This window comes from Mauremys reevesii, linkage group 3 (genome assembly GCF_016161935.1).
Source record: "Mauremys reevesii isolate NIE-2019 linkage group 3, ASM1616193v1, whole genome shotgun sequence".
Lineage (NCBI taxonomy): Eukaryota > Metazoa > Chordata > Testudines > Geoemydidae > Mauremys > Mauremys reevesii.
In genome coordinates, this window is record NC_052625.1 from 191,126,560 (window position 1) to 191,144,871 (window position 18,312).

General features: G+C 38.8%; 1 protein-coding gene across 5 annotated transcripts in view; it reads right to left on the reverse strand.

Moving 5' to 3' along the window:
- ATAD2B (ATPase family AAA domain containing 2B) overlaps positions 1-18,312 on the reverse strand; it is a 144,080-nt gene that overhangs the window by 54,051 nt on the left and 71,717 nt on the right. For 4 of the 5 annotated variants that reach the window (XR_005595927.1, XR_005595926.1, XM_039529400.1 and 1 more), the window contains exons 17-22: positions 12,918-13,050; positions 9,568-9,754; positions 4,425-4,610; positions 3,502-3,637; positions 2,789-2,985; positions 424-583 (exon numbers count right to left, since the gene is read on the reverse strand). Coding sequence is in view for 3 of the 5 variants with exons in the window: in XM_039529400.1 (XP_039385334.1) it covers positions 424-583; positions 2,789-2,985; positions 3,502-3,637; positions 4,425-4,610; positions 9,568-9,754; positions 12,918-13,050 (999 nt within the window). In the remaining 2 variants the exon portion in view is untranslated. The remainder of the gene's footprint in view (positions 1-423; positions 584-2,788; positions 2,986-3,501; positions 3,638-4,424; positions 4,611-9,567; positions 9,755-12,917; positions 13,051-18,312) is intronic. The other variant, XM_039529399.1, reaches the window with a different exon arrangement.

Sequence of the window (18,312 nt, forward strand, 5' to 3'; positions counted from 1 at the left end):
GTGAGGATCACAGCTGGAGACAAATGCATAGCATGGCAAGGTGCTGTGCAGGATTCTCCATATAGCTCTGACAAATTATGTGATGGTTTTATTATGTGGACAGATGTCCCCTGAAGGCCAAGAAGCAACTACCAAATTCATTCTCACTTCGGACCTACTCAGTATTAGAACCTGATTTACCAGAAGTGAATGTTAAGTGCTTTAGCCCTACTTTGCTTACTAGTTCCTGCACACTCACTGCACTACAGAGCTCCTAGAATTTTTCACTTAAATTCTAACTTTCCACTTAAGAGTCTCTCAGAATATTAAAAGCATAGACCTTCAGGGAAAAATCACTTGTTTAGCTAATTTATAACACAGTATACACATGATTAAACAACTATTTTTCAAATTTAGGGAGGCCAAAACTAAATATTTCCTTACCTCCAGGGTCTTTGTCTGGATTATATTCCAATGCATTGCTACAGATGAGATCAATATCTGTTAGGAAATCCTTGGCAGTCAAATAGTTGTGTTTATCAATTTTGGTTATTACTGTTGACAGGTCCATTGGTTCTTTGATAACTTCAAGATAATCTGAAACCTACAATCAAACAGCATACTGAAGTGACACAGGGCCTTATGCATTTCATCGACACACTTTCCCACGTTACACACACATTCATGCAGCATACTCAGTACTAATTAAGAAATGTGCCAGTTCAACATTTTGAGCACTCTCATTTTCAACACATCTTTAATGCAAACATTTTAAACAGAGAAATGGAAATTATAGTGCTGGTGTTAGACTGCTAAAGTTATAGTTCCTTCAGAGAACCAATGATACATCTAATTTTCAGAGCAAACTAAATTGGTGCTGCAATTAAAGCCTCTTTGATATTTTAACATTGTCCTGAACATGAAAAATAGTGGGCCTACACCCACACAAAGCAGAACTGTGAAACTGTTTCTCCATTCTGTAGGTAAGCCTTTTATGTTAATTTAAGTAGTCAAATCATTAATCTTTAAAACTATTTTTCTGCAAAACATTTGCAATAATCATCTGTATGAACACCAAATCTAATTTCAACACAATGGGCTTTGCAGCAGGGCATTTTCAGAAGGAGGCCCCTTGTCTGTGGAGTTCACTGCCTTCTATGGTGCACCTCATCATGGGTTCAGCAGCCCTCCAGGCAGAGTGACAGGTATTTAACTGAATTAATTGTATGATGAGGGGTTAACTCTTGGCAACAGAAGATACCAACAAAGCTCTACTAACTGTAGCTCACTGAGATATGCTTGTATTTATTATTTATTCTTTGCTTCGATTAAAACATGCACTCTGCATGAGTTTTTCAATGTAATTAAGATGACAATCAATTTAAAATTAGTAGGTCTCAATGTTTGTGTAGTCCTGAATATTTTCAAATCACCTATATATTAAGGTGATGGTTGCCAAAAAAAGGAAATACATTTAGATCAAACTGTAATGGCTCCAGAGGAATGATTTTTGACTAACCAGGTAAACATGCATTTTTAGAAGTTCCAACAAAAAATATATCACAACATAAATCTTACATTAAGACCATACTTCAACATCATATACAATACCTATCTACTGGCTAAATGCTTAAACATATATTTAAAGTGCATTTTCTATTCTGAACAGGCAGTAAAAATGGCATCCCCAAATGTACACTGTTAAGTTTACAAGCAGAATGATATTTTTCTAAACAGAGGCCCTGTTAACTCATCCTGGGATCTAAAAGTCAACCTGTATTTTTTCTAGTAAGTGTATCACCACCAGTAATAGAATCTTCATGTGAAACTGCAAATTTATATAGCAGATCCGTTAAATAAGAAAAGGAGGTCTTCTCGTTAAGGCATTAGGGATTGAGACTTGAGAGATCTGGGATTAATTCCTAGCACTGTCACAGATTTTGTATAACCCTTTGGCAAATCACAATCTCATCTGCGTCAATTCCTCATCTATAAAATGAAGATGATAATATTCCTTCTGCATAGTTGGAGAATTGTTCATAGTCCTTTAACATAAACGGTTAAGCTACAAATAATGTTCAAATACTGAATCTGGCTTGAAGCTGGTGGAGGACTGGATAGGGCCTCTCATAAATGCCTGTTAACTCTGCATGTAATTTAAAGTGCAGTTCCTCTCTAAAAAATTAGACTAAAAATGACATTGCAGGGTTCCATTTTTATTGTCTCTCAATGACTTACAGAACAAATGTTCAGATTGGAAGTAGAAGAGTGTTTTTCTTACTGCCATCCCTACAAAGTTAGTATTCTATCTGAAAGCCAAGCTAGGCTCTCTCCTTTTCACACACCAACACAGTAATAGACTTGCAGGCCAAATGATGCCCTCAGTTATAACTGCAACCCCACTGTCTTCCAATTTTGTCCTTCAACAGTAAAAGCAAATTTTTGTTAATTAAAGAAAGCAAATCCAATTCCAAGTACATCCTGGTAGCAGATTTGATGAATAAGGTGCTACCATTTTTTTAATGCTGATTTTCAGAGTGGAAAAGCACTTTAAACTGACTGGTATAGGCTAGAGTAATGCAAGTTTCTCTGCTGAACCAGTAATGTGTCCAAGAATATGCTTCTGATCACTCACACTGTGGTACAGAAGGTTATGACTAAGCCACCAGTTGATTACTGATGGGCAGAATTGGCTAGGTCATGGATAGCAAGGATATCTGGGATATAAATTTATCCATGCCCTTTTTAATTAATAATATTTTTTTCTAATAGGTTCAACTTCATTTTTTGCACATTACTGAAACAAGACCTCTTCAATATCCACCGGTTTGCTGAAGATGTTAAAGCGTTTGTCTGTGGCCAGCCTCTTGGTAACATCCCTGAGAAACAACCGCAATTCTCTCAATGTGTTCTCCTCCTGGTCCTCCATTCGTTGCTTTTCTGTTTCTGAGAGCTGGCGGGGAGGAGACGGTAATGCAAGAGGAAGAACTTCCAGAGCACAAAGAGCTAGGGAAGAAAGCAGGAAAAAGTCAGAAAGTAAGTACACCTCTACCTCGATATATAACGAGACCTGATATAACACGAATTTGGATATAACGCGGTAAAGCAGTGCTTCAGGGGGTGGAGCTGCGCACTCCAGTGGATCAAAGCAAGTTTGATAAAACGCGGTTTCACCTATAACGCGGTAAGATTTTTTGGCTCCCGAGGACAGCGTTATATCAAGGTAGAGGTGTATTACTGAGAGGGAATAGTACAACTACCCCTTTCTGGACTTTCACAATGAATTTAATCAAGGGAGGGGATTTCCCATTTTCCTTCCAACTTTTCAAACTTGACCATTTAAGCGCCTCCCCATCTCACTCAGTATTACAGAAACAAGCAAGCGCTGCACATTGAGAAATTGGTAGTTAGGGTCAACAACTGAATTTCCCAAAACCATTTAAAAAGAAAAACATTTTACAGTACAAAACTTTATCCAAACAGATGCTCACACTACTGTGGCTTTATTGTAAAGTAGCTTACCAGCCTGTTTCCTTTTGGGTGGGGGCATTGATGCCTGATTAAGAATCAACTCCTGGAAAAATCTCAGTCTGTCTTCTTCACTTGGTCTTTGAATATAAAAAACCTCTTCATACTGGATTCTAAAGATACACTTCACCTGCAAGAAAACAATGTCATGAAGAGTCAAAGGATTCAACTTGTTCTTGAACTATTTGATCAATGTATATTTTAAACACAGAGGATCAAACTTTTCAAAAGACACGAACTGTCCATACTTGAGAAGTTACCAAACCATTTCCAAAAAAGCACAATGTCCAAGGAAAATGAATAATCTGGAATTGTTACTGAAGTTTCCATAACATGCAAGTTAAAGGGGCAGTGCAGCAACAGTTGCTACTGCAATGACAGGAGGAGGAGAAAGAGAAAATTAGAAAAAAAAATTGCATGAATGCCTCAAGTTTTAAAACAACTAAAGCTACACTGCAGTCGCTGAGTCAAATTCTACTCTTTCTTACACTGCAGTATAATTGAGACTAACTCCACGGACTTCAATGAGTTTTTCTGGAATTATACCAGTGTAACAGAGCAACATTTAACACACAGTCTAGAATAGCGGGAGCTTCTTTATGGAGATCAAAGAAGATGGAAATCATTCTTAGTCGTAGAGGAAATACTGTCACTTCAAATAAAGACAAAAGGATTTCAAGTTTGTTATTTCAGATGTTTTCTGTGCAGAAGATAATGATTGCAAGAATTAGTACATATGAACTAACCTTAGACTTCATGTAAGGCAATTTCAATGTGAGGTATTTTAAAGTAAATTATAAGAACTATAGCATAAAGTTCTAGTTATGTACAACTGTTCTACATTAAAATGTTCTATATTCTTAAAGAGAATTACACATTGGTAATGCTTCAACTCTCAAAAAATATACAACACTCACCTCTTCAGGTAATTCACTATACATGGTTTCAGAGGTAGACAGCAGAAATATAGGAGAAAATGACGGTATGTCTTGCAGCAAAGTTAGAAAAGTAGCTCTCACAGTTTCACTGACAGCTTCCCACCAGTCACCAATATGAGGCATGTAAACAATACTTGGTACAGTTCTTCGAGCTTCACGAAAGATCTAGAAAAGAGAAACACTAGTATTTAAATTCAGAAATTAAGTATTACAACACACAATAAAAAATGAAAAAACTTATGGGCTTAGGTAATGCCTCCTGATGCCTTCAATAGACATCCTCTCATCAGCTTAATTAGCTCAAATTACAATAAAAATGCTGTCCATTCCAGTTTTTATAAATATATTGTTTGCTTAATTGAATTACTTTCAGCCAGTATGCAATGCCATCCAAAACAGGTACAGGTCATATAAGTCAACACCCTGTTTTAATAATCTATTACAACAAAGATCCAACAAGCAAACCACATGGAAAGTTAAACTGTATCACATTTTGCAGCAGAAGAGAAAAATGTGAAATGTCACAACAAATACAAGATGAAATGTTATACTAGCTTTTTTAAGATTCGTAAGCATTATACCGAGTCCATTAAGCAGCTTAGTTTTGGCTCAGGCACTTGTAAATACAGTGCACTGGGTTGGTTGCTGGTGGTTAACCAAATAGAATGTTTGACAGGAGGACTGAAATTTTTCAAGAGCAAGGAAACATTTTAATTAATTAACTTTAAGTTTCGGGTTTGTTTATCTTAGAATTTTAGCAGCTTTGCTATTATTCCCCATGGCCTGCTATTTTTTCTCATACGAGAGCCAGTGTTCAGTATATCTGTTACACCTCAAAATTTCACCCTCTATATCCAACTCTATGAGTACATAAAAACTCAGCTCAATTACTATTTCCCTTTGCCTTCTGGCAGCCCAGATATTCTGACATCATTATGATAGTAGAGCAAGAAATATTCATCTAGTTTATTTTAACAAGACCATATCTATTTGTAATCTTTTTTAACGTTCATTTTATTTCTGGTAGCAGATTCCTCAGGAACTCAAATTATTTTTTCAGCTTGAGTTGTACTGCCCACAATAATTGCTACAAACTCTTTCAACTCCTTACTGGTGATTACTATTGATTCCATTTAGTTTGCCCAAAACACTTATAGAAAAGAATGGCAACTTAAGGATTCAAGTATCAGAGGGGTAGCCATGTTAGTCTGGATCTGTAAAAAGCAACAATGAGTCCTGTGGCACCTTAAAGACTAACAGACGTATTGGAGCATAAGCTTTCGTGGGTGAATACCCACTTCGTCAGACGCACGTAATGGAAATTTCCAGAGGCACGTATAAATATGCAGGCAAGAATCAGTCTGGAGATAACGAGGTTAGTTCAATCAGGGAGGGTGAGCCCCTCTTCTAGCAGCTGAGGTGTGAATACCAAGGGAGGAGAAACTGCTTTTGTAGTTGGCGAGCATTCACAGTCTTTGTTTACTCCTGATCTGATGGTGCCAAATTTGCAAATGAACTGAAGCTCATCAGTTTCTCTTTGAAGTCTGGTCCTGAAGTTTTTTTGCTGTAAGATGGCTACCTTTATATCTGCTATTGTGCGGCCAGGAAGGTTGACATGTTCTCCTACAGGTTTTTGTATATTGCCATTCCTAATATCTGACTTGTGTCCATTTATCCTTTTACATAAATGCATATTTATACTTGCCTCTGGAAATTTCCATCACATGTGTCTGACGAAGTGGGTATTCACCCACGAAAGCTTAAGCTCCAATGCATCTGTTAGTCTTTAAGGTGCCACAGGACTCATTGTTAACTTAAGGATTGTCTTTCTGGTCCTAAGTTTGACTCAGATCAGGAGAGAGAGATAAGGATGTCATTCCTTTTTTACAGTATTAGAACTCTGAATCTGAATTTCGGCCTTACTTGTTTACTTCTTCCAACTACGCCTTCTTTTACGTGTTGAATGTAATGTTAAAAATGAAGCTAACACACATTACCACAATATAAATTATTTGTGATAACTCTGTGAAGCTTCTCTTCCACACAGCTGTTTGCTAACAGCATTATGGGACTCCAGCCACACACAATTGTTCACTAAGCTGATAATGTGCGCACAGAGCACAGATAGTTTAATGCAAAGAATGTGTATGTGCGCACACACACACACAGTTTGCAACAAAAGCTTCCTACTATAAGACAGGTGAAAGACTTCAGTTGCCGCCCCAGCCCTGGGCTCTCCCCCCCTCGACCCGCACCCCTGCTTCCCCAGCCCTGGGATCTCCCCACACACACACACCCTGTGCTGTCCCAGGTCTGGGCTCTCCCCCCGTACCTGCCTCCCCAGCCCTGGCCTTCCCCACTCCCGCACCCCTCTGCCACCCTTGCCCTGGGCTCCCCACACCCACACCCCATGCTGCCCCAGCTCTGGGCTCCCCCCCCCCACCAGTGCCCCCTAACCCACACACCCCCTGCCGCTCCAGCCCTGGGCTCTGCCGCCCCAGCCCTGGGTCACTGGTAACTTGCTCCCAGGGCGGGTCATTCAGCAGGGATTTGGATGTGCACAGAACACAAACAGGATTGGTTCCCATATGATTACAGAACTGCAGTAAAGTGGAACAATTTTCAGCTTGTGTGATGGGAGGATATCTGGATGCATATTATAAGACTGTCCTCCATAAATGCGGAAAAGTTGAGGTGCCTTTATTATTCTTTTGTTCCACTTTTTGTTTCTATGGGGAATTTGCCAATGCAATATCACTGTCGTCCTTTTAAACAACTAAAACTAAAAACAAAAAAAGGGGGCAATGGCTGTTAAAATAGCAATTCCAGTCCTAAAAACCACTGGGAAGCATTTCTTGCTCAATTTTATCCTACTTTTTCTACAGAAAATTACAGTGGATCAGTATATTTGATTTGGGAGAAATGAAGTAACAGCTGCCCAAATTGAGCTTGAGTGCTCCTGAATTTTGAGGTGTTCAAATCTGGAAGGCAGGTGCTAGATTCCCTTTCTGAATATTAGCTAAATATGGAAAGGAAAAGCCAATTTCTGCTTCCATGGCTCAGAAGTGGAAATCCTCCTAGAGTGCCTAGTACTGTATCTAAAGCTGCCTAGGTCCAGAGCTTCCCCTCCCTTACTTTTCATTTTAAATTCTAGTGGGATCCACATACTTCCCTTGATAGGCTTCAGATAGAGAGGGGCACTGTCCATTTAGTCCACCCAATTCCTTCTTTGGGGGCTGCAAGGCGAGGTCATACCAGTATCCCTAATCCAGTCTGGGGATGTCTTCTGAAGGGGATATCTGGGCCAAAGCCTTCTATTCCTTGGGCACACTTGTTCCCCATTCACAGTGCCATCCCGCTCTAGCTGTGAGCTCTCCATTCACAGCAAGCTGCAGCATGAGGTTTCAGCTACCATACTCCCTCCTCCTCTTTCCTGTTGATAGCGGCCAAGGGAATGCTGGGAAATGTAGTTCTTTCTCTGCTCCAGGGCTGGCTCTATAGGCAGGGAGCTAACCAAGGAACTACAGCTCCCAGGGCCCCCTGTTGGTTCTCAGCTCCCAGGCTGGATCCCTGCCAGCTGCTGCCCCTGCTAATGGGCTGCCCCAAGCAGCTGCTTGCTTTGCTGGTGCCTAGAGCCGCCCCTGCCCTTATGTTACTAATACACTTTTAACATTAACCTTAATACTTTTAAACAATTTTTTGTCTTGCATAGATATAGATATAAAATGGAATCAGGCATAAGCAACTCTCAATGAAAAAACAGTATTCTTAAGGCATAAAAACATTTTAGTAATTAGACTTGATTTTTATGCTTCTTATAGGAATGAGCAATATTTGTAATGAAAGATTTCAAGAAAAGTCACGTTCTCCAGTTCTGGGTTAGCTCATAAAAATACATTTACGATTACATCACATTGTAGGTGCACATCTTCCGTAGTAGTTGGTCCTCACTCCATATACCTTCCCTTGCCCCCCGGCCCCTCTCCCCCGGCCTATTCACTTCTCACTTCCTTTCTTAATCTCAGTATCCTCTCCTTCATATCTATCTCCTCTTCAATCTTCTTTTCACACAAATGAATAAGGCGTCAACTGAATACCATTAACCCAAACTCCCAATCAGAGTCTCTCAGACTTTTTAGGAACATAGGATGTAAATAATAAATCAGACTGTTTTAAAAAGCTTTTATGAATACTTGTATGTCTTTATTTCCTTGTCAACGAAGACAGATTTTCTGTGCACGCACAGTTCAAACAAACCAATAGAAAGCAGTTTTCCTCGGAAGTTACAAGATATTGCATGGCTACAGTGTAGTTGTGGTGGCATAGGAGGTTGGAAGTCCATTCTAATAGTCCCTTGGAAGTCTTCCTTTGGCAAGAATCAGTATAGGAGAATTTAGCCTTCTTAAATCCCTCAAAATTGTATCTTCCAACCTCATTCATGGTCAATCTCATGCTCCACTTCCTTCAACCTCAGCTCTATAAACTTTCTGTGAAAACGTATCTTGTTTTGCATGCTAGACATAACCCCGCTATTGCAGTTTTGTTCTCACCTGATGCAAGACTGAAAATCTCCAGAACCATTCAAATATTTTCCCATTTGTGACAAAAACATCAAAGAATGGACATCAAGAATACACCATAACTTTTGATACTGAAAACTTTTGTTTACTCTCTTCAACTGTTTTTAACGGTTCTGTTCTGTTCCACATAGGAACGTTCAACACAGAATTGACTACATGTCTTGTCTTAGTTGTCACACAGACATCCTGCTGCCCAAGCAGGACTTTGAGTCAGATTTAACATATGACTTCTTAAGATATAGAACCTTCTGCTGTCACCCGACTACCTAGACAGATAAAACTGTTTACCCAATCAGTGTCATTGCCATCTACATGCAGCATCGGCAGAAAAATCAGAATTCCTAACTATAAAAACTTTAACAAAAGGTTTTTAATGTTATCATATTAGAACGTTTCTCTGCTTTAGCTTGCAATGGCACATGTACACTGTCTTTTATCCAAAAGACCATAATTGTGTACATCATACTTTATTGGAAATAAGTCTGAATAAAACCACAGCTAGCATCAATGCTCTATGATGCTCAGATATTATGTAGACTCACCTGTGCACATGATTCTTCAGGTGTTTTGGCACTAACTGAATAAAGTGCTGGCAGATCTAGCCTGTGTACAGAGAATTTTTCAAGAGAGTGCAATAGTGCTGGAGCAAGGTGAGAAGTTTGACCAGAACCTCTCTCTCCTGATAGCAGTAATCTTGGCCTATAAGAGGTTGGCTGGTGGTAAGCTGACCTATAACAGAAGTAATATTTTAAAAATATCACCATGTATCATTATATAAACATATATGTTTATCTATACAGAGTTCCTGGTGTTTCAGCTTTTACTTAGTAATGTTTAAATTTTTAATTCTTTTAGATTGTTTTTAAATGACTTCATCTCAACTAATATGATAACAGAGATCTTCTATTGGAGATTCTGCAATGACTGTACTGTGCTAACTTTGGCATGCCTCAGTTCCAGCACTGATTACCTTGGGTCTTGTCTATACACACAGTTGCAACAGTGTAACTGATTAGAAATTGATTTAATTAAATCAAAATCTGTGTGGGTATTATTAAATTGATGCAATCCTAAATTATAATCAACTGTCTTAAATAAATTCCTTACCAAAAGAAGCTAAATCGATATAATCACTCTTAAATCCATTTAAAGGTTCACATGAGAGTTTGTATGGGTTTAAAAATGCAGCTTTAGAGTCCTGCTAATCCACGGATATCCACATCTGCGGATTTGGATATCTGGGGACCATTTTTGCAGATCACAGCTTGGGTGCAGATACAGATTTTGTATCTGTGCAGAGCTCTCCACCACACACTCACCCAAACAGAGCAGCTGTCACCCAGCTCTCAGGCTCCAGCTCGGCTCTCTGAATCACGCAGCAGCAGGCTGTGGTATGCGGCAATAGTCTGCTGGGAGTTCTAATCCCAGCTTGCTCAAACAGAGGAGGTAAACTACAAATCCCAGAAGGGAGTGAGCCAAGCACCATTCTGAAAGAGGCATAGTTGTACTTTAAACTAGCAGGCAGCAGCCACAAGTGTTGTGGAGAGAGTAGTTTTTGCCGCTGTCTGTCCTGGCCAGGTCTGTGTGCGTTAGATCTGCCACAGCTGCATAGGGGTGTCTGAACCCCCCACTGGAAGGGCAGCGTTGCATAGGAGGGCCCAGAATTGTACCCTCCCTGCCTGGAGCAGAGAAGGAGATATGGCGGGGGTGGAACAGGAGGTGGGGCAGGAGGTTCGTGGGGAGAAGTGGGGGGCAATAGGAGGTTGGGGGCTTGGCACAGTCCTGTGTCACTGCTGTGCAGTGACCCGTGCAGCTGTTAGTAGAACCCTGCAAATTTGCGGATATCCATGGACAATTTTTGTGGATTGCGGATTGGATGCGGATATAAACATCTAGCTTTAGTCATGTGTGTAGCAAGGCGTTAGCTAACAAAGGTTACTTTTTAGCAGCCCACAAAAGACCAAAATGAAGGATGAAAAATATTGTCTAAGTACCTGTCAGCTGTCTAAAAGCAAGTTTTGCTGTTTATTTTCTGGGTTTTTTTAGGTGATGGTAGGTGAGGATATAAAATTAAGTAAGCAAGCTCTTTGTCAGCTCTAAGAACAAAGTGAAATTGACTTATTTTTAATTCTGAAAACTAATATTGCACAGGGGCTGTTTATTTCATGCCAATGCATTTCTAACTGCCAAGACCCCAAGATTCAGCAAAGCACTTAAGAAGGTACTTAACTTTAAGCATGTTCTTGAGTCCCATCGATTTAAAAGGATTTATGAAAATGCTGAAGCACTTTACTGATTTAGGGTCTAGTATCGAATCTAGTATTTATATTGCACACGTCTTACTAATAAGCTTCCAGCTGGGAATACTCACTCCTTTAAAGGTTGCAAATGTGAGTCTATCAAATTACTTTATATTTTTTGTTAAAGGGCAAAAATCTTAAAGGATTCTAGCCAGGTATTAGGGGAATGGGGTTTAAAACATTAATATCACCTTGATTTGAAAGCTAAATTTTAAAATTAATTTTCTCTTTATTACTCTGTTTACTCTTTAAAATTCATTCAGCTTCAAGAGTGAAACTAGATTGCTCAGTTTTACTTTGTTTACGTTTTGGGTCAGTCACTTTCTAGTTGCCATGCATTATGCACAAAACTTGTCTTTTGCTTTACAAATCTGATGGGGAAGGTCATAAATCCATCCACCAAAAAAAAAAAAAAATGTATAATGAAATTTAAAAATTAGTTATATGTGTACACGTTTCTTTTTTTGTTTCATCTGAAACCTGAATTTTGGGCCTGCAGTCCTTGTCAATGTACCTTCAGGGAAACAGCAAGATTTTTATTTTAAGCTAATCAGTTATTTTTAAGTTCATGTTACTGCAAATACTATTAAAGCATCACTGTTCAGAAATAAAAATTTTCTTTCTTCCACAAGATGGCTCTACTAAACAGTGCCCTTTACTGGCCTCACATTTTCCTTAGTGAAATAGGCATCAACAGAATCTATACAAAATATTAATCTAAACAATTCATATTAAAATTAACACTTCTAGGTTTTTGTTGTGGCATCCATCTTAATATAAACAGTTGTGTTTCATCCAAATTTAATACACAAATTCTAACCTACAATGTCTCTGCAACTTTCCTTAGAAAAGCAGTGAACAACACACAAAGTGAGGAAAAAATTAAGAGGAGGCTTTTTGGAATACAAGGAAATTTGACCTGAAACAAATTAATTTGTAATATCAGATTTAAATGCAACACACATATATAATAACTGCTATTGGTCCACTGACGCTCAATAGTACTTCTCAGTTAAAAAAAAAAATGAAAAAAAAAAGCAGCCAATATATTGCACACTTATTATTTCCCAAAATACACCAGCATTTTTGCTTCCTTACTAAAACAGCTGGAGATTCAGGTTTATAATCTCCACAGCAAATGTCTCAAAAATATCCCAGGGGCTAAGCATGGAAATTACATTCTTAAAATGCTATGTACCAAAGGCCAAACACTACTTGAATACCCATATGCTGTTTGTAATACCACAAAGTCATTATAGAAGATTTTAGTTAAACTACGGAGAAATCTCAAGCTAAATAGAGTTCAGCATGCAAAACAGGTTTAAATGGGGACAGAACCAGCTCACAGTTATTCACTCTTACAACTTCATAGGAGTGTGAATGGCTTGGAAAATTGCTCATAAAGGCTTCAACACAGAAATCTCTCGATAAACATATCCCGGTATTTTAAACACATTTAGATATAAATATAAGGATGTTGCCATGAAGCACCTTTATAAAACCTTTCTTTGAACTCTAAGTGCAAAATATCAGAGTATGACCTTAGAATTTCAGATCTCCTATGAATTTCACAGCTAAATGAATATACTCACATTGTAAAATGAAGGTAGGGTTTATGTATAGCAGCTGACGATTGTTTCTTTGGTGATCCTGAGTGACAGCCTGTCTCAAAAATTGATGAAGCATTTTCATCTTCACTATCGTCTAATATTAGACTTGGTGCGTCTGTTCAAAATGAGATGTTTATTAATGTTAGAGTTCTGTCACCTCTTGATACACTTCAACAAACAAAAAGACATTGGACGTTTCTTGGTTAAAAAAAGTTTAATACATACTACATGAAGTGGGAAGAATATGTCTAAATATCAGAAGGTATGTCTAAGAAATTACTACATGTGATTTTAGTAACCAATACTACCCAGAAAGTGTTAAAATACAGAGTTTAGTCAGAAATTCAAATGCCCTTTTATCATCAAGCAACGTGCCATTTTCATAACCATAAAGATACAAAAATAAGTTGTGTATTACAATAAATAAAATTGCTAGTTTAACTCATTACAAAATGCTGCTTCTTGATATATTTTGCTGCCAGATTCATTCATTGTTTATGTTATTGATTTGAACTAACTTACTGACTATGCATAATTGTGCAAAATAAATAAGCCCACCAAATTTCAGAAGTATACTTCATATTTCAATATTTTTCCTAGTGATAAAGTGGACAACTTGTGTTTGGAAATGGAGAACTGCTTTCTACCACAAACAAATTTGATAAAGAATATCAAAATGGTCAATGTCAGTTCAAGTCAACTTTGTTTTCATATCCTGGGGTCTTAATCTATTTTGATTCCTTCAATAACAAGTCATTCTCAGCTACTGAATTTAACTATCTTTTATGCAGGGCTTCTTAAATGAAAGGAAAAGACTGAATACAACAGAGAAGAAAGACTATGCAAGAAAGTAAACTGAAAAACCCTGAGCACATGAAGCCAATCAGAAAAGTCATTTGGTAGAAGATTCAGCATGACTGGAAATCTACATTCCAAATTAATTCAAGATAAACAGGGATGACAAAGCGAAAACCAACATTGCTGGGTTGGAATTAAACTGGTATGCATATACCATGTAGCTGTAATTCAAACCCGAAGAGAGAAAAAAAATTCTAGATATCACTTACTTATGCTAACAATCAGTTGGAATGTGGCATATGAGCACAAATATTTAAAACTATTAAACGTAGAATCATAATATTGTAGGACTTGAAGGGCCCTCGAGAGATCATCTAGTCCAGTCCCCTGCACTCATGGCAGGACTAAGTATTATCTATACCAGGCATGGCCAAATTGTGGTTCTGGGAGGAATTGGTTACGAATCTGAAGGTGGAAAGCAATTTGGGTGAAAGTGATCATGAAATGCCATATTTCATGATTCTAAGTAAAGGAAGGAATCAGAGCAACAGAATAAGGATAATGGACTTCAAAAAAGCAGATTTTAACAAACTCAGAGAATTAGTAGGTAAGGTTCCATGAGATGAAAATCTAAGGGAAAAAGGAGGTCAGGCGAGCTGGAGTTTCTCAAGGAGACTACATTAAAGGCACAACTGCAAACCATCCTGATGCAAGAGAAAGACAGGAAGAATAGTAAGATGCCAATATGGCTCCATCAGGAGCTCTTAAATGACCTGTAAATCAAAAAGGAATCCTACAAAAAGTGGAAATATGGACAAAGTGCTCAGGTGGAGTACAAAAGAGTAGCATTAGAATGTAGGGACAAAATCAGAATGGCTAAGGCACAACATAAGTTACAACTTACGAGGGACATAAAAGACAAGAAGAGGAGATTCTTTAAATACATTAGGAACAAGACAATGACAAAGGAGAGCACAGGTCCGGCACTTAGTGGGCAAAGAGTACTAATTGATGACATCAAAGAAGCTGAATGGTTAACAGTATGTTAGAAAACTTGTAATGAATTATGTTACAGAAATTAGTATTATATATACACATACACACACATTATAATAAGACTATAAAGGAATGTGCATTTTGAATCTGTCTCTGCTGATATAGCATTTCAGAAATTAACTCAAACAGCTTCAGGGTTGTGTAAACCATGAAACCTGGTTTGCATGTCTTAGTTGTAAAATCTTTGGTCTGTGCAAATAGGGTAAAGCAGAGCGCCAAGGCAGCTTCAGATGTGCCTTCCCAACCAACAAGACAAGCCAAAAATCCCAGCCAACAAAAACAGACCAATAAGAAGGATAACTATTTTAAGATAAGAACTGGATAGAACCAACTGGATTGAAAGCAGAGAATGGATGACAGAAGTGGACAGATGAAAGCAAGTTTTAGCAAGATAAATAAAAATCTATTAGTTTAGGCTAGTTATTGTGATTTATGCATGATAATGTTTTAATTAAATAGGTACACAGATGAGGTAACTTGGTAAACTGAGTCTGCACAAAGCTACAGAACAAGGGATAAAAGACAGGTGCTTAAAAACCAAGAGTAGAGATGACACGGGAAAAGAAAACAGCAAAGACCAGAAATTTGAAGAGAGTCACCCTGTTCCTAGGAGAGGTAACTTTATCAATTAACTTTCTTGCCTTATATTTTTCTGCCTGTATATGTAATTTATAGGTAAATAATAGCATTGTCCTAAAACGTACAAAATAAAGGTTAAGAGAAACTGTTTAAGCCTAAACTGAAGTGGATCTTGGTTTTCATCCAATAGTGACCAGATACTCAACACAGTATTAACTTCAATGGTGAAGGAACGCAACCCAAAATAGGGAAAAACAGGTTAAAGAATGTTTAGATATGTTTGATGTATTCAAGTTGGCAAGGCCTGATGAAAATCATCCTAGGGTAATTAAGAAACTAGCTGAAGTAATCTCAGAACCATTGGCAATTATCTTCAATAACTCAATGGAGGACAGATGATGTCCCAGAGAACTGGTGAAGGGAACACAGTACCCATCTTTTAAAAGGGTAGGGAATTATAGATCAGTCAGCCTAACTTTCATACCTGGAGAGATACTGCAACAAATTATTAAACAATCAGTTTGCAAGCACCTAGAAGATACTAGAGTTATGAGTAGCCAGCATGGATATGTCAAGAACAAATCTTGCCAAAGCAACCTAATTTCCTTCTTTGACAGGGTTACTGGCCTAGTGGATGGGGTAAAGAAATAGACATGATATATGTTGATTTTAGGGTATGTCTACACTGCAATTAAACACCTGTGGCTGGCCCATCAGCTGACTCGGGCTCAAAGGCTCGGGCTACTGGGCTGTTAAATTGCATTGTAGATGTTCAGGCTAAAGCCTGGCACCCCACGAGGGTCAAATGTAAGACATGGGAGGTAACTGTCCTCCTCTACTCAGCACTAGACAGACCTCTGCTGGAGTTGTGTCCAATTCTGGGTGCCACACTTTTGGGAAAGATATGGACAAATTGGAGACAGCCCAGAGGAGAGCAACAAAATGATAAATGGTTTAGAAAACCTGTCCTCTCAGGAAAGGTTAAAAAATGGGCAGATTTAGTCTTGAGAAAAGAAAACTGAGGAGATACCTGATAATCTTCAAAAAAAATAGAGAGAGAGAGAGAGAGAGAAGAGAATGGTATTATAAAAGAGAATGGTGATTAATTGTTCTCCATGTCCTGAAGAAGAAGTAATCGGCTTAATCTACAACAAGGATGATTTAGGTTAGATATTAGGAATAACTTTCTTACTTACACTCTGGAACAGGCTGCTGAGGGAGTTTGTGGAATTCCCATCACTGGATGTTTTTAAGAACAAACACCTGTCCGGGATGGTCTAGGTTCACTCCCAAGGACTCCCAAGCAGTTGTGCAGGTGGAAGGTTCAGAGTTTATTGGCAAGCTGATTGTAATACTGCTTGGCCAAATTGTCTCTAGCCTGTTGGGCGATGGCAGAGTGAGATGTGAAAGTATGAAATGATGACCACTTTGCCGCGTTATAAATGTCCTGCATAGGAACTTGTGCCACAGATGCTGCCGAAGATGCTTGGGCCCTGGTAGAATGTGGTGTCAAGGCACGAACCTTTGACAGATCCTAGCATGTGTGGATACAGGAAGTGATCCATGATGAAATTCTCTGGGCTGAGATTGGAAGACCTTTCACCACCCTGTATGCAATGGCCACAAATAGTTGAGTAGATTTCCAAAATGATTTAGTCTTTTCTATGTAGAAAGCTAGTGCACATCTGACATCCAGCAAGTAGAGCCTCTGATCCTCTCTGTTGGCATGCGGTTTTGGATAGAAGACCAGTAGGAAGATATCCTGATTACTATGGAACTGTGAAACCACCTTTGGAAGGAAGGCTGGATGTGGAAGCAACTGGACCTTCTCCTTGAAGAATACCGTGTAACGTGGTTCTAAAGTGATAGCCAGGATCTCTGAGACCCTTCTGGCAGAAGTAATGGCCATCAGGAAGGCCACACTGCAGGATAGGAAGAGCAGAGAGCATGTTGCTAATGTTTCAAATGGAGGTCCTGTCAGTCTTGACAATACGAGGCTGAAATTCCAGGGAGGGATTGGTTGCCATATCAAAGGGTACAATCTCTCAATACCCTTAAGAAACCAACTACAGATGAGTTTGAGAACACAGAATGGCTGTTCACCCATGCGTGAAAAGCCGAGATTGCATCCAGATGGACCCTAATAGATGACACGGTTAGCCTATGTTGTTTCAGGTGGAGTAAATAGTCTAGAATGAATGGTGCTGTTGATTGTGTAGGTGAGACACCTCTGTGTAGACCAGATCGAGAATCTTTTCCACTTTGCCAGGTAAGTGGCTCCAGTGGAGGGTCTTCTGCACCCTAAAAGCACCTCATAAAGACGATAAAGTCATTGCGGAGAAACTAAATGGATTCTTTGCTTCAGTCTTCACGGCTGAGGATGTTAGGGAGATTCCCAAACCTGAGCTGGCTTTTGTAGGTGACAAATCTGAGGAACTGTCACAGATTGAAGTTTTTGGAGGAGGAGGTTTTGGAATTAATTGATAAACTCAACATTAACAAGTCACCGGGACCAGATGGCATTCACCCAAGAGTTCTGAAAGAACTCAAATGTGAAGTTGCGGAACTATTAACTAAGGTTTGTAACCTGTCCTTTAAATTGGCTTCGGTACCCAATGACTGCAAGTTAGCTAATGTAACGCCAATATTTAAAAAGGGCTCTAGAGGTGATCCCGGCAATTACAGACCGGTAAGTCTAACATCGGTACCGGGCAAATTAGTCGAAACAATAGTTAAAAATAAAATTGTCAGACACACAGGAAAACAAACTGTTGAGCAATAGTCTACATGGTTTCTGTAAAGGGAAATCGTATCTTACTAATCTATTAGAGTTCTTTGAAGGGGTCAAACAAACATGTGGACAAGGGGGATCCAGTGGACACAGTGTACTTAGATTTCCAGAAAACCTTTGACAAGGTCCCTCACCAAAGGGTCTTACGTAAAT